This window comes from Temnothorax nylanderi, unplaced genomic scaffold, assembly GCF_030848795.1.
Source record: "Temnothorax nylanderi isolate EJ_2023f unplaced genomic scaffold, tnyl_v1.0 TNYL_tig0046_pilon, whole genome shotgun sequence".
Lineage (NCBI taxonomy): Eukaryota > Metazoa > Arthropoda > Insecta > Hymenoptera > Formicidae > Temnothorax > Temnothorax nylanderi.
In genome coordinates, this window is record NW_027249108.1 from 424,821 (window position 1) to 447,918 (window position 23,098).

A 23,098-nucleotide genomic window follows, 5' to 3' on the forward strand; every position below is an offset into this window, starting at 1 on the left:
GCGGTACACGGATAATGGTTTGGGTTAAGGGACGCCACGTCGGGTCGGCAGTGAGAAGGGCGACGAGGCGAAAGAGAGAAAAGGAAGGACGGGAGAAATCAGAGAGGAGGAACGTGTATGCGCGTCGCCAGCAGCGGCGCCGGGACCAAAGCCCCTTTCGTAAAACATAGCCTCCGATAGTTTCGGGGGGCCGATACCTCCGTGATGATGGGAGACGATCGACGGACGGCAATCGGGACGAGCCCTTTCGCCCGGCTTCACGAATCACGTCGGCACGGCGAGGTCCCATTACCCAAGGCTGGCCCTCAGCTACGAAACGATCCGCGTTCGGTTTCGGTTACCGCGCCGCAGGATCGTGATCTAATTACGCGAACAAGTTGCGGCGCGCGCGCCGCAGCGTCAGTTACCGGATTGATGCCTTGTTTGTTATGACGATGGGGCCTCGGAATTTCGCCGCGGGCCCCAACGCGCGGTGCACCGCGATCGATTCCACCGTCTCGACAGAGAGAATAAAAGCACGTTAAAAAAAATTCAAAGCCACTTGATCTTCAATCGAAACATGATGGATCGAGGGTAAAGCGACTTTAAAAATTAATTAATTTTATTTAAACTTTTGCATCGTTAAACTACGAAAATTGAGCGCAATGTGATCAGGCATTTTCCAAGATTGTTCGCACTTCGCAAAGTTTATATAATCGCGGCGGGGAAAATGACGAAACGATCTCCTTCGTTTCGCGGAACAGGAAATATTCAGAAGACTCTGGTAAACAGCCAGAAGGCTCTCTGAAAAACGACAATACGTGATCGCTAATGCGTCAATACTTTTTAAACCTTGGAAAACCTCGCCATCGAGCGCGATCGGATAGATTTGCTCGCTAAACACAATACGAGTCGTCACGCTTAATACAGATTAATTAATACGAATCGCGACGGTACGACGGATGAATGGATGGCTGCTGGAGACCGCGCAGGCGACGCACCGGCGCGGCGGTAATTTCAACGCTCGCTAACGACGCGACGGTGTCGCGGGTCGCGGGGGCCGCCGCGTAAACGCGGCTCGCGAGCGGCGTTAAACGGCGAGAGCGATTTTTCGCGATGTGGCGTCGTTTCATTACCTAAACGCATCCACGCCCGCGGAATAGATCGAGCAGGCGGGGGGCACGGGATCCGAAACGCGAGCGAAGGATTGGGGCGGAAAGAGAAGGGGAGGCCGCGCGGATGGCGACGGCGACAGCCGGCTGGCAGAGCCACGTCGTCGCCGTCGAACGAACGACGACGACGACGACGAAACGACGGCTGCTCTCTCCCGGCTGCAGACAAACAAAAGAGAGAAAGAGAGAGGGGGAGGGAGAGGGACAGAGAGAAAGAGACAGCCAGGCGCCGATTCGAGCGACCGGCCGGCGCTAACCTCGACGCCAAGCGTGGAGCGGCGTCGCTGACGTCGTCGCCGCCGCCACTGGGCCGACCGACGACGACGACGAAGACGATGGTGATGTCGACGGCCAATGCAAGAATACTTCTTCTGGCACCGCCACGACGCCCAGGGGGTGAGACGAGCGTTGCTCGTCGGACGCCAAGACCGGACGCCTCGTCTCTTATCCCCAGCCGCCCCCTTTCTCCCCATATCTTTCGCGATGCGCTCAGGCTCATCCCCCCCGTTCGGTATTGTCATCTGAAATCCCCGATTCCTAGGTGTGTCGACAGCGCTATCGCGAATACGAACGTAGGAAGATAATTGGAGGAGGAGGAGGACGATGTTATCTGTCCAAGAATAGTCGGTTGTAAATTAGAAGGGATTGTTTTTCTTCAATCGCACATTTTGGCACGCAGAAAACATCGAATCGGATTTGTTAATAAATTGAGAGAAAATTTTAATAAGAGAGGAGAACTTAGGTTTAAGCGCAACATGATGATTCTTGAAAATTTGGTGTCTTCTTACAATATAAAATAATTTCTGAAAATTCAGTGCTTTAGCCTGGTGTGTTTTCCCTTTAAATCTTCTCCCGATATACTCGAAAAATATTCGTATTATTTATAGTTCAGAGTTGGGTACCGATATAAGTACGTCTTCTTCGCACGCGAAACGAACTTCAAACCTATAACGCCGGTTAATTTCCCCCAAACGGCAACCCTATAATTTCCCGTTGATCGCGCGCGGCAGTTTACAGCGCGGAAAGCAGGGGAAATCCCGGTGATCGCAATCGCCACCACGCTCCCACATACAGCACGATAACTCATTTTTTTTCCCGAGGTCGGTATAGACGGCGCCTCGTGTAGATAGAAAGAGAGACATCCCTTCCCGCTCCCGAGGGGTTGTACCCGTCGTTTTAACCCATGCCAGAGCGCCTACCCCCCCGACAACATCCGCGGAAAGTAGTAGAAGCGGCTGGCACACCCGCAGGGGCGGCGGGACGGGGGAAGGACTACGACGGCTCCAGCGTGGGGCGCCAAGTGTTTTGATGCTTGTTATGCGAAGGGGAGCTTGATAAACAACGGGACGGAGAACGGAGCCGGTGCCGGACGGACCGGATCATCACCGTCGCGCTCCGTCCCCCATCCCCTCCCCTCCCCCTCCACCCCTGGAACGGACGTCCGACCGACTGGCTGCGCCCGTGTCATTACGAAAGAATTGATATCCTGACACACTACGGCGTCATTCCGTTTTTCTAACTTGTTGTCCCGAACACCGGCGTCCCGAGCGGAAAGGCGGCCGTCGTTAGCGGCGGTGCCGGGGCGCCCCGCCGACGCGGCTTCCAAACGCTCGTACGATCGGAAATTTCCGGTCACGGCGCACACAGAACGGGAATAAAGTCGATCGTAGCTTTTAACCCTAGAAGGAATAAATGAATAAATGGCGTGTCAGCTATTGTAATATTTCAATATTCCAAACACTTTGATAAACAAGACAATTTCGTAAAAAAAACCTTTAACAAACTAAAGTATATACTTTTTATTAAATGAAAATAATGTAAATATTATTTAGTTATGTCGAGAGGTTTAATTTGCGAAAAGCTCTATTCTCGATCTCTTAGGAATGTTAAAAATTATTATTATTGTTATTTCCGACAAGAGAGAAACGTGCTGTTCGTTATCCGCATTCCTTCCTTGCGATTCGCGCGAAGAGAGAGAAGAGGTTTGAGTGCGTATACCTACTCGACGGAAATAGAGCTCAGCGCTTCGCGGGTAAGCAACGCGACGAAAACGAGAATGGTACCCGGTGTTTACTCGCTTCCCGCCATTAACGCGCAGGAAATCGCGCTCGCGCGACACGGGCGCCCGTTTAATTCGCGTGTCGTAAAATACCTCGGTTTCGAATCGGGAGTCAACCCTAAACGTCGCGTCGTTGGAATCGGATCGTATCGCGACGTCGCAGACGTCGAGGCGAGAGGAGGGAAAGAAGCGGCGCCACGCACTGTGATAGTAAAAATATTGAGGCGATAAAACAACCGTCATTTCAATTCTGAAATGCCGAGTGATGCGGAGAGTAAGCTTGATTAGATTAATAAAAACGAGGTAACGAAGGGCTGATACGTCTCGTGTATTTTTCGGAGGAGCCATGATTTTTTAATGCGCCATGTATACACAAAAAAAGAAGTGTCAAATCAAAACTTATATACTCGTATATACGTAACAATCTATATAATCTATCTATATAATCTTATTCTTATAAGAATTTTAACTTTTTATTTCAACTTTTCTTCTTGGTTGGACTTTATTCAAGAAGTTTTCTTCGTTTAACGTTTAACGCAATATATATAATCTCATTTCAAGATTTTCACGTTGAAACTAAAGATATTTTCAAATCAAGAATATTCTTTTTTTTCCGTGTAATTATTACATAATTGTTGGCAGACTGTGAGAGTGTAGCATATTCAAGTCTACAAGTTTCTGGCTGATCACGATGACTAGCGCCGGTAGCCGGTACCCTTCCGACTCTTCGGCGCGCGAATATCAAGCAGCGGCGAGAGGACGCGACACCGCGTCTTCGTCGTCACCGTCGCTGTCGCCGCTGCAAATGGCATTGTTTATCTACCGCGGCGGCAAGAAGAGTCGCCCGAAACGTATATACGACAATCGTCGTCGGTCGTTTGGCTTGACTCGGTCAAGCACCCTGGTGCGTACCCCGGCGCGGCCTCCAACGTTCTCGTTGGCCATGTATGCGCGCCAGAAACTACCCCCGCTCGTGTCCGACGCCACGACTATCATCGGTCGCGGGCGTCGCGCGCACGAAAGGCGACGGTAACATCGTCTTCGTCGTCGTCGTCCTCGCCATCGTCGTCGCCACGTTCGTGCGTGTGCACATCGGTGCGACGAGGGGGGAGACGGGGGGAGAGAAGGGGGCGCGTACACATCCGCCGAATGGCGTCAGGAACCGCGTCGCCACGTTGCTGGCGCGCCGCCTCTCCGCTCGCCGTGTCGCCGCGGATTCGCGCCGGCCGCCCTTAGGCGAGTGAACGACGACAGGGGCCCCGCAGGCAGGGGTGGCGAGAGCAGAGCGAGACCGTGGCGACCGGCGGCCCGGCGCGGCGCGGCGCGGCTCCAGTTGTCGCGCACTGGCGTGTACCTGCTACATATTGCGCGGCGGCCGGCCGGCACCGCGACCAGTCGACGCTCGACGATCGGAGAGTCGAGTCGGGTGTTGGCGTGTTGTTTGCTGATCGCGCGATTCCGCCATCGTCTTCCTTATCGTCTGTCTGGGCCTGTCGTATGAGATACGCAGGAGACCATTTAGGATCCACACGCGTTAAATCCAAAAGCAAGGTTTTATCACTCACCCCGCGATTTGTAGATCATTACGAGTTTAGCTACTCGAAACTTAAATTCGAAACCATGTAGCAGGAATTTTAGCTTCTTTTTTCTCTTTATTCAGATTTATTTGTAGACAGATATGAAGCTTTGCATTTTAGTATCGACCATGGAGATTGCGACAATTCATGGATCTCGTCGGAAAATAATCGAATATGCATAAATTAATAGACTAAATTAATCTGTCGAAAATGAGAGAGTTACGAAAAAAATTACTTGTTCCTCGTTAACTATACTAATGAATTATGCTCTTTTTTTCTGTGCGACTCGTAATGCTTTCGCGCGATTTCCAATTCAATGTGGGAAACATATGTGTTTCAGATACTGTGTCTCGTTGAAGCGACGGGATAAAGAACACGTATAAAAATTTGTGTTTTACGCGGGATTCTCCGTCGGAGATCCCGTAATCGGTGGCGTTTTGTACGCCGGCGTGGCACGTGCGCAGTATCTCAGCCAATAGCGGAAAGTCTGTAACAGGTAAGAGACAACGTGCGAACGGATATTACGAAAATGTCCCGAGCGCAAACCGGAAGACAAATTTTCTGGAGCGAAGATAGATTGAGAGGGAGACCGATAGAGAAGAATTTATTTATTTTTCTACCCTAAGATCCAAGAACGCGTTACATACATATGATACAGTAAAAAAAAGGGACCGATATGAACGAACGTAGATTACAATTAAGACTCTGACCGGAGAAGAATAGGCGTAACCGAGGAATTTGGCTCGCGCTAGAGAGATAACTATTCGCCGCATTTGGGAGGTGATAATTATGCCGGGAACACCGCATCTCTCTTCCTTACTTACGCAAGAGCCGCCGAATAAATTAGCGCCGCCTCAACAATGTCGGATTTCAAATCCGTTTGGTAACGCGCGCGCGCGCGCGATTGCGTCAGACCGCGATTGCGGAACGCGTCTCGAAGGCAGAGCGATGTAATCGTTACCTGCATACTTTCCGTTAATTGGCGAGCCATGAGTGGCAGGTGTAAATATAGCAATGCCGCAACGCGATTTGTAAATATCGCCGCCTCGGAAGAATCAATTTTCTCCCTATTATCTATACGCTACGATGACTGCTGTATTTAGACTCGGCGTGTGCAAATTTAAACGCGCGCGTCGCGACGCAAGCGGCTCCCGCGAGCGCTCTGCCGCGGGCCGACGCGACACACGTTTTATCTCGAGTAAATTGTCTAATGAATCTATAATTTTTCCAAGTTCAAGCGGCTCGAGCGACTCTCTGTCTTTCTTTCTCTTCCATTTTCGAAAATTTAAATTCTTCATTATCTTGCTCGTGTGGATCGTTTTATCTATCCTCTCATCGTTATGTATTTTTCTCTGTCTCCGTCTATGCGCAATCAGCGCGCGATTCGTTTAACGATGCGCGGTGCATCGTCTGGATGAAAATCGCCGATCGAGGCAACGGCTAGAAGATTAGATTCGCCGCGGTATAATTTCGTATGCGCGCGCCTGAACGCGGCGCCTTCTTTCTCTATTTTCCTTCCTTTCTCCTCCTCTTCTGTCCCGCGCGTCTTTCCGGCGGCGGCCACGATGCCGGTGCACGAATAAAGGTAGGCGTCGTTTTCGCCGGCGGTTCCGCGCGATAGGCCTCGGCCGAGAGCGCGACGACGGCGGGCGAACGGAGACGAGTCGCCGGGTTCACTCGTGTGCGGGTTATAGCGGGCCAAAGAGGTACGGATGCTGACGCGGCGCTGGGTAGAGCACCGCGAGGCGAGGAAGCGAAGAGGGAAAGCGAGGCGGTGAGAAGCGAGGAGCGGAAGCGGGGAACGGAGGGAAGCAGCCGGGACGGACAGGCGCCTACGGCGCGGCGCGGATCCGAGTGGCGCCAGCGCTAACGTAAGCGTCAGCGTTAGCGCCGGTCGCATGCACGCGCGTCCGGACCGGCCGATATCATCCAGGAAGTTACAGGCCGCACCTGTCCCCGTCATACCTCTCCTCCTTCACCCACGGCCTCGCGCCCGTCGCTCTTGCTGGCAGGGCCGTCGCGTCGGCCACGCTCTCGCGCCCGACAACGTCGACGCAGGTGTTCCGTCAGGCGGCCGGCGGTTTTTGCGTCGCGCCAAAGCGGAGGCTTCCGGTGGGGCAGCGTCCGGCACGAAAAAAGGGGGTAGACGAGGTGCACGATCGGCCACCGTGTATCCGTCCGGTTATGGAGAGGTGTTGCGTGCTTACGCGAGGCAACGTCGATAAAAGAAACGAGTTTCCGATAGCCATTAAGAACGAGGCATTATTATCGCTCGCTATAATTATGACACGCGTTTCGACGTTTTTGGAATAGCTGTGAAAATTATTGGGCGCATTTTCACCTCACATTTCCGCTTTCCTTCTTTCCCGCGAGACTCGGATTAATTCGAGTTTACGTTTTATCGCCGCCGCTTAAGCGGCGCGTATTTCCTCGTGGCAACCACTGGGCAGAAATATCTCGGCGACACGGAACGGAGGCGAGCCGGTACCAGTGGGCTTCCACGCCCGTGTGTACAACGCCTGTGTCCCTCGTTTTTATGGAACAATCGTTAATCGTATGCGCGACCAGTTGATCGAATATATTTAAATCCGCGAGGAGTTAAGTAGGAACACGGCGCCAGCGATGCAGACGATTACGCACCCGAGTCCGTCGAGCGTGCAATGCGTCGCGTCGCTCGTCGCCCGCGGGTGCCCAGTTCGAGACCGGGTTTTTCCATTTGCAAACAGACATCGTTAATGCTAGCCGAATTTCCATAACCGGCAAAAAGAGAAAAGAGAGAGAGAGAGAGAGAGAGAGAGAGAGAGAGAGAGAGAGAGAGAGAGAGAGAGAGAGGAGGAAGAGAAGAGAGAGGGGGAGCCCATGTGCTGTCTGACTGACAGGTGCACAAAACGCTGTTAGTGGCGAGCGTGAACAATGGGGCGCCGCCGCGGCCGTTGCGGTCGAGCGCTTTTTATCCTTTGTAAATCTGCCGTCAATTACAATGGGCATTCATTCTCCCTTTTTTGTTTCTTACTTGCAAATGTAACGCAAATGAGAGGCACTCGATATTACACGGATAACCCTGATTACCGCTCGTAGACAAGCGTGCTGAGTCGTAACTTTATAATCGTGGCGCCACGCATATGTTTTCTTTACGTAATAATATTTTTATAAGAACCGTTTATACCTCGTCCGTCTAAACACTCTAAACATTTATCGGCGGCATGCAGCGTAAAATAATATTAGCTATTAGCTATAAAGACTCGTTTCCCGTGGATGTTCCGTTCTCGCGATTCTACGCAGATACGTGCACACGCTCGCGCAACGCACAATGATAAACAGCTAGAACCCTCGAATGATTGGTCATCCCTGACATGCGTTCCAACACGTCGCCTCGGTCCATCGGGGGGGGGGGGGGGGGCTTACTGAAAAAGATTCCACGCCGGCCCCAAGAATAGCCCGAAACGTCTTCGCGCTTCGCGGAAGATGAATTATAGCGGAATCGTGAGTCGGGTCCGCTTCGAAGAACGACGACGATCGCTCTCCCGCGGAATTTGGAGCGTTGACATCGGCGCCTCTACGGGGTAGAGCCTAGACACCCGAGTCCAGGACGCCGGGCCAAAAAAATCCGTCGCGCTTTCGGTCAAGTAAAATTAACGTAAAACGTCGCGCGCCATCCTGTCCGCGAGGAGGCACGCAACACGACGGAAAGCCATGAGAGATAACGGAGATTGTCACTCGCGATTTACTCTCGATTAAACTCTCGTAGACTCTGAAAACACGATGAGCTACGCGCAATATTTGTGCGCGATCGCGCATGAATCGCATAATTTTCCAATAGCATTCGAAGGAATTAATAAAGTGAGATTTTTGCATCTCACCTCGCGCTTGCCATTTCGCTTGCATTCGTAATTGTCAAGGCGCAAAAATGTTTTAAAAATGCTTTCCGCGCTCGCGCGCGCGCGCGAGAGAGAGAAAGGCCGCACCCTCGTTTGTGCGCGGCGTGACAACGTCAGCGCGTCGTCAATCATATTCCTCTGTCTCGGCGCGAGCCGGCGCCGAGTATTCTCGGAAAGTCTCTAAGAGAATTCACTCCGCGCGCGCGTTTTTTTCCCCGCTTTTTCGCGTGATCTTTCTATTAGTCGCGACGTCGTGAAAATTCAAATTAACTATTCATTACAGGCAGCCCGAGATGTCGGGCTTCAGAGTTCAGACGCCGCGGCCACTCGTCGCAAATGTTTATCCCATCTCGCGCGCGCATCTCGTTATTTCTCGCAAGTTCGCAATTAATGCGTGTCGCGCGATTAACCGGCGCGATACGCAGAATTTCAAGTGCCTAGTCCGCGCTCGGACGGATAACGAGCGCGCGCGCGCGCGCGCGTGTTAATCCCGGTGCGAAGTGGAAAAGCACGTCGTTTACCAGCGATAATTGGCGGAGGGCAGTTTACCGGGGCGTTCATTAATAATCCTCTTCGACGCGGCTCGCGTAACGAGGAGCCACAGCACACGAGCGTCGCGAGCGCGCGAGGACGTTCGTCGAAACGTGAGGTGACATGGCAACCTTTCGGGAGAATCGGGAGAGGACGGTTCTTGTCTCGTTCTATTTACGCGAGCCGGACATTCCTATCGTGATGCATTGTTTTAACGGGCGCCGGTGCTTATGGGCCGACGTCCTCCACGCGACTCGTGCTCGCCGACGTACATTTTAAGAACGTTCCATGCGCGCGAACTTTACGTTAATAATACTCAGTAAGAATATTTGACGATTAAAATAAAATTTTTTAAATTATGATTTAAAAAATGCGACGGTGATACGTCATTTGATAAAACTGTTTAATATTCGTAAAATATATATGTATAATAATACGATTATTTAGGAATTTTTACAATTTATTTCGGAAAGTAGTTCTTTTCTTTAATTAATGGGATATTTCGATGCCGACGAGACATATTGCATTAACGTTTCGTCCGGCGCATAGCACAACGGTCATCTATCCGTCGGTGCCATCGGTGCGATATGTCAAGAATGGCGCCATGCCCCGCGGAGTGGTGGCGAGCATGCAAGTAATTTTCGCGTTTGGAAATAGAACGAAATAAAAGTACGATCGCGCGCGATCCTAGGCTGCTTCGCGTCGCACGTTCGCCGCGGCTTGAATTTTACCGGCGCCGCGGCGGGCGGATCGCAGTACGATCTCTACACGGAGAATTGAAAAACAGTAATAATCTCTGAATTTTCGCTCATTCTCAACTTTTAGTCTCAATACACAGATGCTTACTGAAAAAAAAGTAATGTCTGCTGAAAAACACAGTAGTATCTAAAGATTAAGATTGTAAGCGATATTGTCTGAAAAAATAAATAATTACTGAGGAGTTTCATTATTCAATCATGTGCGATTCTGTAACCATTACTGTTGGCTCTCAGTATTCGTTCTATCGCGCGACCTCAGAGATCGAGATTCAGGTGATTCAGAATAGTTACTGTAGAATGCAGCGTTGGCGATGACAATTGACAGTAGCGCGACGTGTTCAGACGAGTTGGCTGAGAAAGGAAAATCACAGCTTCATTGTCGTGCGTATTCTTGTGCGTAAAGGTTAAGATTGATTGTCAAAAAAAGTATAAAGTGCAAATAAGAACGTAAGTAAGATTTAAGGTTGATTCACACTATACGGCACGGACCGTCACGTTCCGGCAACGACACGTACCGGCACCGGCACGACAAAACATTAAACAATGCATACAACAAATTGTATTATTCCCGTGATAGAAATGACGAATCTTTAAGGAACAAATGTTAATTTTTTATTAAAAATAACTTTATTATATTAAGAAAATCTAAGTAAAAGAATTATAGATAGACATTTAAAAAATCTAAAGATTTCTACGTGCAATTTTAGAAAAAAATGTGTGGCATAACAGCCAAATCTGTCATACTGATAAAGAGTAGAAATATATAGATTGTTATAATGATAGATACCACAAGCGTATGATTAGCTCAGCGTTAGCGTGTTAGGTTGCGACCCCGGACATCTTAGGTTCAAATCCCGTCGATGCGTTCTCAAAAATTGTAAAACAAATGCGTAATTTTAATTAATAAAATAGAATATATGCGGAACCACGAATACAAATTAAGGCTCCTGGGTAGTCACCGCGGCCATATTGGATTCTTACTATCGAGGCGAGGAAAACACCCAATTTTGTTGTGCGTGCCATTTTCAAATAAAAAGACATTTCAATAAAACATCACTATAGATTGTTTCAGAACACTTCCGAAATTGGCCGAAAACTACCCTTTTCCCTCGACAATAAACAAACAACCATAAAACGAAGCCTAAACATACGGGAAAAACAGCCGTTTAACGACTATCGAAAGGAGGTGAAAACGTTCCTTCCGCGTGCAAATCTTACTTTTCGGCCAATTTTACGACTTTCACGAATACGTTAAACGTTAGAGCACAAGCACAGAGCGAATAATAAAGAAATAGCACGCACAACAAAATAGGTTGTCAACATGTCACAAAGGACTGAAAGGACAGAATTCTCCATTGGAGAGAGTGAGAGGAGAGAGTTCTTATTTCTACCGCGACGGTACGACGCCACCGTCGCTTCGGAGTTCTCGGCTCAGGGACCAGGAGCCTTAAACTATAAAAATATTTAAAAAAAAATAAGAACAATTTAAAAAATAAAAAGAAAAAATTGTTTTTTTTTTTCGTTATAATATTGTACCGGAATCATTACTGGTCTTTATCGTAATGGTTATGGAACGATACAATACTGATCCAATACTGGATTAGGAAATCAACCTTAACAGTCGATCTGTATTCGTTACTGTAGAATCCGTAATAGTTACTGTGAAATCCGTACTGGTTACTGGAAAAATGTTTACTGTAGCAGTACGTAATAGTTACTGAAAGAGAGACTAAAAGTTGAGAGCGAGCAAAAATACAGGAACTGTTACGGTTTTTCAGTTCTCCGTGTATACGTTGAATAATAATTGTAACAGCGATAAACATAGCCTCTATATTAAATCAATTCGCACATTATTATTCGAAAGAAATAATAAACAAATCGTGCTTCTGGAAAGTCGTACATTTCATCTTTTGCCCGCAAATCTCGATGTTACAATTAATTAAAGATCCACTTTTACGTTATAGAGATATTGAAGTGCGCGCAGGATGATGATTATTCAAAATTACGACATCTGTTCGAAGAAGGCCTTCATTTGTTTTTCTGACTTATTCCCGCAAAATCTATTTGCCAGAGTAAACATAGGATCGCTGAAGAGACGCCTTGTATTCTCGGGTTGGAATAATTCGTGCGTCTCTCGTTGCGGATACATGGAAACTCTCCAGTCTATCCTTCTTCTTCTTCTCTCTTTCTCTCTCGTTTTCCATTTCTTTCTTAGCGTTCAAGCTAAACGCGATCTTTTTGTTCTTAACGTCCGTATACCTTGGGCTAGGGGCCGCCTTGATCGACATTTAATTGGGCCGAGACATCCAGGCACCGAGAAACGCAGACGGCCCTGAAGAGTTTACTAAAAGAGCTTTACCGGCCCCGTGCGGAAGGGAGGGCGAGGGGAATTCTCTCTCCGGGCGAGGAACGAGAGTGTAAGAGATGTGGAGCGAAGGAAGAGGTAAAGGCGAAAAGAGAAGGAAGACGGAATGAGAATGAGAAGGAGAAGGAGAGGGACTGCGTTCGCGCGCGGAGGCCAGGCGTCTGATTACTAGCCAACGCAGGACGCCAGACATACGTAACTAAATAACTTCCTAAATTCTATATCATTTCGGAGCGGGCTCCAACGGGTGAAATAACGCGTCTAGACCCACGTCGCGACTCATTGCGAAAGAGAGAAGGAGAGGGTTAGCACAGCGACAGGTTCGCGTCGGAGTCTGGTGAATGTGATTGCTGTCACCGCTCGCCGTGATTCGTTCCGTCGCAGTCGATTAAAACCAAGAGGAATACATGTATATATGTATGTGTATATATATACATATACATATCCTTTAGCTTTTAATTGATCAAGCCCATCTAAATACTCCGTTATTACTATTTGCTTACGTATTTTAAAAAATCTGTTCGACAAACAGTTTCATACTATCTATTTTCTGTTGTATTTACATTGTCACCAGCAATCCTTCGGAAACTCATCGGATCGTAGTTTCCAGTTAAAAATTTTCCGCAACTCGCGAGATATCGTGCGAAGTGCGAATTATGCAACACGAATATCTAACGTTGTTTTTTTAAAATGGCCGATCGTGAACGAGATATCGAGTCGGAACGCAAGGCGTTTCGTTATTTTAATTTTTACTACTACGTAAAATCGTGTGTGTGACTTCAGCGACAAATTATAAATTTCGACTTTTCGTCGGTCGCATATACGTTTGACAGGAGATCTTTTATGTTCGCTCAGGAATTCCAATTTCAATACAAGCTTGACACAATCTCATTTCTCTAAACGTCGCTACCGGGCGACGGCGGCGGCGGCACCGAAACACGAACGTCGGAATATCGGAAGAGGCATAATGACACTTCGAAAAAGCGGGGCCCGACGCTTGTTATGCTATGTTACGACGGGGGCGTTTCGATTGTAGAAAAAAATGGAAATTACAGGCTCCCGTAACTATAAAAGCCGTTGCCGCGGCGAAGCTACGAGGCCTATTACAAAATTACGTTCACGGGGATCGCGCGAAACGAGTTTCTAAAATTAGAAAATTTATGAGCGACGATCCTTTCGGTTCCGCGCGATGCGATGGTATGCCATTCGCGATCGCTTTTTTAGCATTTTCGACCGACTACTCGGCCTCGTTGGCCGACACGGCAACTCCAATTAAATGTGTCGCGACATTTCTCTTTCGAGTAACATACAACAAATTGCAAAATTTTTATATGCACGCGTTATCAGGCGGTCGATTAGAGATTAGACAACGACATGTATGCCGGTGAAAAAAGGGATGCCATCTTCCCTGCTCCTGTCGATTTGGAGTCGAAACTTTTCCAAGCTCCACGTTTGGATAGTCGTCAGCTCCGAAAGTTAAGTTTCCGGTAGCGAAAAGTAATTATTAAAATATAAATGCATATTTGCATACGCAGGTGATAAAACGATACATAATAGTACTATTATTTAACTACATAATAAATTAAATATTTTAATTTTTAATTCATTATTCTAAATTAAAAAAATTAAATACATTACTATTTAAATACATAATAAATTTGTATTGCAGATTAGGCATCTATATTAATGAGCGTAGTCGCCGGTGCGATCTTCGAGATTTGGTAAGTACGTGACGATCTTTGAAAGATAAGTAACCGTCATTTTTATTCTTCTCGGAAAGAAAAGTTCCGTAGCGTGCAAGCGAATATCTTCGTTTCCGCGATTATACTTTTCATGCGTTATATATATAGTTACGAGAGATACTTTTGCGTCACGGTAGTCCGAGAAACGAGTGACGCAATGACGCGTGTTAGGTTCTCCAAAAATTCGTAGCCGGCCGGGCACGTCACGTCGCGCCACGGCGTCACTCTGTCGTCTCCTTTGTCATACGAAGTAGCGGGCTCTCTTTGTGTTCGCCGACGAGTGGGACAACGGTCGGGTATCTCCTTCGCGGCCGCGATATCGCAGCGTGACTGAAATTCGTCCTGGAATGTTGACCCCGGAGGTGGAGCGCAGCGCGGGCGGAGTGCGGACCGGCGCTGAGGAGACGCCGGCGTCAGTCTGCCTTCCGACTCGTCGGCCCGATGTCCCCGAGTGTCCCTGCCCTGTTAAATTCGTGGTGTCGAATTATACTCAATTTCAGTCATTTTATCCATTTCTGTAGGTCGCCACTGCTCCTCCTCAATATGTCGTTAATTTAACTAAAACAATGTTAATCTAGTTAAACCAATGGAGTTTAAATAATAAATTTCAACACGAATGACAATTAAAAATAACAAAATTTATTTAAAAGTTATTTAACTCAAGATATTGGTTTAAATTTCATCCTTTAACCATCTAACAGTAAAGTTGGGGATGGATGCGACCCACGGGTTTGTCTAGTGTCTATTTTACTGTTTTTTTGTTTTACTGCAATTATTTAAAGTAAATTAATAAAATTGTGTTCTTTTTCATTATGTAAATAAACAGAGGAAGAAGTTTTATGTTATTTTTCATTTCTTAAATTAAATATATTCTGGAAAACCACCTTGATTTAGAGGGTTAATATTTAACAGGGTGTCGCTCCGTACATTTCCCGTTCCATCCACGATCGTCTAAATTCTCACTGTTACACAAAGAGAATTCGACTATTAAATTAAAAATGTTAAAATGCATCTTTGAATACACAAACGCGGAACATAATCTAGTTACCACGAGACAGGGACATTTTATTTATGCGAAAGCACGTAAATAAGTAAAGGCGTAAAATTATTTAGCATACTTTTGAACTCGATATTTCGAATTCAAATCCAAACGTGGCTCGCGAGCTGATTCATACATTTGCATAACGCCGTAAAAGTTCCGAATTTGAATTCGAGCGGTGAGAAAGAGAACTTGGTCGAGATCTCGCGCGCGATCTACGCGCTTCGAACTGCCTCGAACTCGAAGCCCTCGAAGCGAGCGGCAGCGGGGTGGGGGGCCTCTCGGCCGGAGTCCTCTCTCGTCGCCGCTAGTCGGCGACCGTAGCGCTACCGCCGAGTGCCGACTGTGCCGACACGCCGGCCATGTTTGACGGTCTCTCTTTCGCTCTTGTGTGTTTAGCACGCTGCGGTGTCGGTGTATCGGCGCGCCGCCGGGACGGGACCGGGGACCGGGAACGGCGGGGACGGCCGGCCTGAAGCGGGGCGACTCGTGAGGAAGAGGGAGGATCGGAGCGGAGCGGAAGGGGGGGCGACGACGACGGCCGGTTGGTGGTGCGCGCGGCGCGCGGCGCGCGCTCGTGACGGAGCACCTCGTGCGTTGCCAGTCGCGTTGCCGAGCTTAGCCGATTCGGAGCAAGTCCGTAGCGAGAATAGTGTGCGCCGCGGTCGGTCCGGTCGGTCGTGTGCAACAGTTCGTCGACTGCGACGTTGGTATTTCGTCGCGCAAGCGGAATAGAACGTGCGGACGGGAGGCAGGAAGAAAGCGGGGGAAGGAGGAACGACCGCGCGTTCGAAACAAGTTCGCGCGTAAAGAGAAGCGGCGAACTTCGGGTTGGTAACGAGACACCGATATCGCTGATCATCGGGGAAGCGCCGTGCCGCGCCGTTCTCTCAGTGGCGCCGTACGTACGACCTCTCTCGCCCTCCGTCGAGTCGCACGTTCAGATCTCTCGTCGCCCGTCGGGTGTGCACTGTGCGCCGGTCTCTGCCACTCCCCCCTCCTCCACGGTCGGCGGGAGTCTCTCCCTCTTTCCATCGTCCGCTCTCTCGCACCTCTAACCGCCCCTGCGACCTGCGAGTGTGTCGCTCTGTCCCGCGGGGGCCAGCGATTTCAAGAATGTGACAGTGCGCGTCCTCGCGGTCGGTCGGACGGACGAACGGAACGGACGTCTGGAGCGAGCTGCGAGCTCTCTCGCGAAGGAAGCCGACGGGGTAGTGGAAGCGACGTAAGGAGACCGGCGGCGATGGGTGTCGTGTCAGAACGGTGAAAGAGTCGAAGCAGCAGCAGCAGCGCGCGTGGAAAGCCGTAGCGCCCGAAGAAGATAGAAGAAGAAGAAGAAGAAGCGGAAGAAGAAGGGAGAGAAGGACGGACGATGCGAGCGGAAAATGTCACTCGGTGATACGCGCGCACGGATGACGGGGAGTGATCGACGGAGCGACGGTCGCGAGTCTGAGGTTGTTAGAGTGTCGCCGCGGCGGCGGTGGTCGTCGTCGTCGTCGTTGTCATCGCCGTCGACGTCGTCATCGTCGCTACGCGGTGGTGCCGCCGGCCTGGTGGTGGTGGTGGTGCCGGCACTGGCGACGGCACCGGGAGTATCATCGAGAACGGACTCCTCCCGCCGCGCGACGGCTACGTCGTCGCGTCGACAGCAGCACGCGAGAGCCGCGCCGGGCTCCTCCTGAAGCGGATTTTCGCGACGCGACGTCGCCGGGGTATATAAGCGCGCACAAGTACACGCATACGCACACGCGCACACGCGCGCGTCGGTGTGCCGCCGGGTCGCGAGGTTAAAGCACCGCGTCGCCCTCGATACCGCGACGGCCGAGGAAAGTAAAGGCCGGGTGTCGTGCGTGCGCCGACCGATTCGTCTCGCGCTCACCCGCTCACCCCCCCTCCCTCCCTCCCTCCCACCCCTCTCGCGGCCAAGTCTCGTCTTTCCCCTCGCCCGGTGCCCCCCGTACATGTGCGCGACGGATAAGAAGCGTACGGCGAGTCTATCAGTAGCAGCGCGCGCGCGTCCGTCGGTGGTAACCTCGACGGTGACGGGGGTGCGGGCGAATCGCGCGCCGCGCCGCGTGGTGCGTCGTCTCATACGTCGTCGGGCGACGACGTCGACTGGGCGTCCGCGATGCCGACAGTGCACCCGGTCGTCGAGCAGATTGGCCCGCGAGGTGTGCGAGGTGTGCGAGGTGCCCGTCGACGATAAGCGCGGGGACACGTGAGGGAAGCGAGGAAGCCGTTTCGAAGAAAACCGGCGGAGGAAAAGGACGAGAGGAAAGTAAATGAGAGTTCAAGGTTAGAGCCGGTAGCGCTGTTGGACCCGAGCACGTTTACGCGGCCAAAAAACTTATCCGGAGGAGAAGGTGGAGAACCGTTGACTGTTTCCTCGCCGTCGCCCGCTCCGTTGGAAGTCGGAAATATCACGCGGGAGAGAAACGCGCCCGAGAGAGAGAGAGAGAGAGAGAGAAGAGTCGTGAAACGGAGCTCCGCCGTGCCGCGCGCGTTGGACTGTCACCCTATTTCGGGACCGTGATCCAAAGTGCGCGCGAGATACGCGCACGCCGGGAATAAATAAATATACACGCTTTACGCGAGCGTCGCGACTGTGTTCTTTATCCGTGTGTGTGAGAAAGAGAGAGATAGAAGAGTGTGGGCTGCATCGTCTGTGATTTTTCGTGTGCGCCGAGAGGTGTTTTCCGTTGACAGTGCGTATTTGATGCTCGTTGAGGAGAAGAAAGGAGGGAGAAGAAAAAAGAGAAGAAGAAGAAGAAGAGGGGCCGGAGACCTCGCGGAGGGAGGTCGCGGTAGGCGCGCGCGCGCGCGCGACCGACCGCGGGTGCGCGTACGTGGGTGCATTGTGTGTCTGTGTGGATCCAGCCCTCCCCCCGCCCCGCCCGTCGGGGGTCTCCCTTTGTTTTTCCTACGGCGGCTACGTTGAAAAGGACTGGCCACCAAATGCGCGTACCGCAAATCCTGTTTCATGTTGATGTTCTGGAGCAAACGGACGGTGCTCACTAGACGTCTGCTGGCCAAGGTCAAGGTCCGTGGGGAGCATGAAACCGAGTGTGAAGCTCAAGAGGATTCATCGTCACGTACGTTTCATCGCACGAGCAGCAGCAACGCGAGCGACGGCGCCACCGCCTGCACCGGCTACGACAGCAACAACACGGGCAGCAACGGCAACCGAGCGACGGCGACGACGACGACGACGACGGGCCGACAAGTGAGCAGTAGGGTAGCGGCAACGAGCGGCACGGCGTCGGCGGCGGTGGCAGGAGGAGGCGGCGGCGGCGGCGGCGGCCGAGCGGTGGGTTACGGGGGACGCAGCACCGCGTCCAGCAGGCTGCATCAGGGCTGCTGCGGCGGCGGCGGCGACGCGAGTCAGGATGACGACGAGCAGCAAGACCCCGGTCGGCTGCTGAGGTGCAAGGAACTCCTCAAGATGCTCAAGGAGAATCAACTGGAGATGCTGCTGACCGCCGTCGAGAGCTACGGCGCCGACCTGAGCTCGTGCGTTCTCGTGCCGCGTCAGCAGCGACCGGCCGAGGACTATCCGTACGATCAGCAGCACGAGCAGCAGCAGCAGCAACAGCAGTATCACGGCAGCAGGCCGCATCGTCATCACACCCGTCACTTTCATCAGCGCCGCTATCGTCACTATCGACAGCACCACCGCTCCACCCGGCACCCTCGCTCGTCCTCCGTCGAGGACGACCAGGAGAGCTGCTGTTCCGCGTCGGAGGACTCCTCGTCCGCGTCGCCGATGAGATCGTCGCCGAGAAACGGCGGCGCCGGCGGTGTCGTCGCGCCGGTGAGAGGATCGGCGGCCGGCGCGCCCGCGCCGTCCGACCCGCACCTGCTCTGCTGCCAGATCTGGCGGTGGCCGGATCTCGAGCACTCCTCGGAGCTCAAGAGACTACCTATGTGTCATTCCGCTAAAGATCCCGTATACATATGCTGCAACCCTTACCACTGGAGCCGGCTCTGCAGACCCGGTAAGCGTAAAACGTCTCTTTGCTTTCTCTCTTCCGCAATTTTGTTATCGTTGTTGTGGTAACGGGTAAACCAAACGGATCGACCAAAATTTCTAAAAGTTACGTAACTAATTCGCGCTAATATATCTGGACATCGTACAACCGTTGGATAACCGTTGAATAATCAGTTATTTAAAATGTTTTTTTTTTTCTAAGGTAAACTTGATATAGAGAAAATTCTGCTAAAGATAAATAAAGATAAACAGACTAACGTATCATAAATTATAACTATTCTGCTGAATGTAATTATTTGGTAATTGAGTTTGGTGAATCTATACATTCGCCAAAAATGTAAAGAACTGGATCACATTAGCGATGCGCTCCTTTTTCGGGGACTTTTCGTTGTGCCGTTTAACGTGTATCGAACGTGTCTAGCCGTCGCCGCCGGTGTCTAAACGACGGAGAATAATTTAACGTCGTAGCGTACAGCTGGCTACGTTATAACACTAGGCCGCAAACCGAGCGCCAATCGTCACCTGTTCAGACCTGCTCGATGCTAACGAGCTTAAAGGCTTGGGCCAGTGTAAAACAGAATTTATTAACGGTAGGCACGGTAGTCGATGTCTACCTGCTTACATTCAAAATGTAGGCAAATATAGGCAATGTACGAGTATACAAGAGAAGATCCGAGATGTCGGCGGTTTTCCACCGCTGTGAAAGCTGAGCGGGCGAACGAGAAACACCTGTTACTTCTACAAGAGACAAAAATTTCGCAAGATTAGCACCGTTTTTTACCATGTAAAATGTCAAAAACAATAGCTGTGCGTAAAGTAACGCTTAATAATAGTCATAATGAAAGTTAATATCGACTTTAATAAGATTAAATTACGGGATTAATTTATTTTAATTTTGAATAAAAAAGAAGAATAATCAAGTTCGTAATATTGAAATGTATTCCTTTAAACTCGGTCTTTTTTTCCCAAACGTGTTCAAACGTGTTGGCAGGTAGACATTCGAATCCGATTATAGGCGATCAACCTTTTTTCTTTTTGAGTACGCTCTTGTGGTTTAGAGTTCACGACAGGGAAACCATTCTAAAAGCTGAAGGTAGTCGAAATCCCAAAAGAGATTTTATATTTTGCGTTTACCTATTACCTACAAATATTTCCACAAAGAATTTTCCGTAGGATACAAAAGGGAATGAGATTGATGCGTTTAAGAGGAATTCATTCATCAATGCTTGGGAAAGCGAGAATCAACAGTGAGTCATCGGTAAACTTTACACGCTCGCGTGTTCCCGTGGAAACTTAACGAGGGAAATATCGCACAAATGCGAGCAATTAACTTTAAAGAAAATGTTGTAACGAGGTAGCAAATTGTCTATGATTTTCGTTATCTCTAGTAACGTTTCGAAACACAACGATATGTGCACTTTACAAATTTAACTTTAATATCCCTTTGAAGTTTCTTCAAAGATACGGTGTCTTCGCATATAATAACCGTGTCGCGCGTGACGCACGTCCTCACTGTTTACTCCGTGTACTCGTGGTATTCGTCACGTTTGAAGAAAGCGTCGAATTTATGGGCCTTGCGGCCCGTGACTGTCCGCCGTCGTTCGACGACGTGACTTTGATCGCAAAAAAGCGTCGCGTCCTATAAAGCGGGAGGGAACGAGAGAGAGAGAGAGAGAGAGAGGAGAAGGCGAACGAGCAGGCGCCAGCAAAATGCGCCTTTACGTAACCCCGGCGATCGTTTAACCCGTCGCTGCCGCCGCCGCCGTCGCCGCCGCCAGCAAATTCGATCGTGCGAACCGCGGCGACACGGTGTTTCAATACGTCGCTGCGCCTTTCGATCGAAAAATATATTATCTCAAAACACGTCCGATCAGAATGCGTGCCATAATACAAAATTCAATAGAAATAATTAGTTCTTAGATATATAAAACATGCAAATTTATATTTAAAAAAAATTACGGATTCATTTAAAGGGTATATTTTCAAGCACTCTTTTGCTACAATTTACAAAATATACTCGAATATTTGCCGGAAGGATTGAGTTTGACGATCGTGAAGCTCGCTCGAGAGCGGGGGGAGGTTATACAATGTCGGAAGTTACGTCCGATACCACGAAATCGTGTTTTTTTCCGTATAATTTTAACTCGCGCCTCTTGGACACACCGTGCGTGTGCACTCGCACTCGGGCATCAGGCGCGGCACGCCCATGATGCCCCAGATTATAAATAGAAAACTTTATATAATAAATATTCTATAACACAAGTTTAGCCCGTATGTGAGATTAACGAGACGATCAGACGGGAATCAGAACGCGCCCCGCGACGGGCGTATATTTAATATTTCTCAAACGGGAGATCTCCACGCGTACGTATAAAGCCACGTTAAATTGAGCCGATAAATAAATGCCGGCTAATTACGTCGTCGCGCGGGGACGCTCGCGTTTGATTATGGGAACTCCTCTCCTCTCACGATGATCACGATAAATCGAACGGGCGCCGAGAGTGCGCGAGTGCTTAAAAATATCCCGCCTGCGAGCATGTCGCGCTCGTTCAACGTTCCTCGGCCGACTTATGAAATCGGCCAAGTATCTACATATCAACATTCTCTAATCGTTTGAAAGATTAAAGACGATATTCCGCGCGGGATTGCCGAGTAAGAGAAAAGTATATATACGGCTTTTTCTACGTGCGACGCTCGTAACGTGACCATTCACGCGAGTGCCCACCGGCGCCGGTGACCTAATCGCGACGACGTCGATTCGTTACAGTCGAGCGCGCCGCGAGCACGTTTTATCGATAATATCGAGCGTTTATTGCTGGAAAATCGTATCGAATAGGCGCGACCGATCCGCCGGCGACACCTCCGCGGAAAAAAGGATCGCCAAGGTGCGCGTGATAAAATCGCCGGTGGCCGTGTTTCGTAATTAACGGCGCGCGCGCGACGCCGAGGGAAAATGAGCGGATCCTTCGAATTCCACGCTGAAGTTTCCACGGCTAATAATAGCGTCCGCGGTCGCGCCGCATATGCACCGCCCGAGGAAGCCGGCGCATTTGGGGAAAGAGAGGCGGGAGAAAGCGAGGCGAGAACCGGCGGGTATATCGTCGGTAACGACGAAATAGTCGCGTCAGCTCCGCGGAGACACCCCGCTCCGGAAAGACAGATCGGATTCTCGGCGTTAACGCCAGAGGGGAGGAAGGGCGGAAAGAAAAGACTCGGGGAAGAGCGACGCATGTTGGAAGAAAAGAGACAAGTCGAACGTAAGGTAGGGCCCGTATCATACGGCAAGAAAGAATGAGAAAGAGCCCCGGCACTTACCAATGGCCACACAATCAAAGTTATGACCAGAAGGAAATGAATCTAAAAATAAAACGTATATTGGGCGAGTCAGTCGCGCGGCTGGCGGAAAGACGGTGACGCGAGAGTGGGAAGGGTTGGTCGACCGGCAAGGCGACGGCGACGGCGAGAGAGAGAGAGAGAAGCGGGGAGAGAAAGAGAGCGAGAGCAGACGCGACGCGCCGCGACGGATGGACGGACGAGCCGACGAAGAAGGAGCGAGGCGAGTTTAGCGGGCGAGAATGCGAGAGAGGCGTGAGGGGCAAGAGCGGATGGCAGACCGAGGACGGGGCGCCATCGAGCATGTGCGGTTAGGAAGGGCATCGACGGCGAGGGGGCTCGGCGCGCGGGGGCACCGTCCGTCGCGGCGCGGCGGAACCGTCGACGGGAGGAAGGGGGGGCACGAGGTGGGACGCGACGGCCGCGACAGCCGCGAAGAGAGAGGGGACCGCAGCCCGGCGCCGCTGCGTGTCATTGCTGGCGCCAGCTAATTGTCGAGGCCAGCCGGCATTAGCCGAGGAGCTGACCGAACTGAGTCGAACTCCACGAAAGCAGGCAAGCAGGCAGGCAGGCAGGCAAACGACGGGTATCCGAAGCTCCGACCCGACTCGACTCTCGGGTCGTGTTGTGCGGTCGACTCGCCACGCTACGCCACGCCGCACCGCGCCGGTTGGAGA

The 23,098-nt window shown here is 50.5% G+C and overlaps 1 protein-coding gene across 4 annotated transcripts in view; it reads left to right on the forward strand.

Moving 5' to 3' along the window:
- The first annotated feature begins 4,581 nt into the window (after nucleotides 1-4,581).
- Dad (Daughters against dpp) overlaps nucleotides 4,582-23,098 on the forward strand; it is a 62,266-nt gene continuing 43,749 nt past the window's right edge. For 2 of the 4 annotated variants that reach the window (XM_071705368.1, XM_071705367.1), the window contains exons 1-4: nucleotides 4,582-4,761; nucleotides 5,128-5,283; nucleotides 13,989-14,040; nucleotides 15,500-19,095. In XM_071705368.1, the coding sequence (XP_071561469.1) occupies nucleotides 18,081-19,095 (1,015 nt within the window). In that variant the 5' untranslated portion in view covers nucleotides 4,582-4,761; nucleotides 5,128-5,283; nucleotides 13,989-14,040; nucleotides 15,500-18,080. The remainder of the gene's footprint in view (nucleotides 4,762-5,127; nucleotides 5,284-13,988; nucleotides 14,041-15,499; nucleotides 19,096-23,098) is intronic. The other 2 variants (XM_071705365.1, XM_071705366.1) reach the window with 2 other exon arrangements.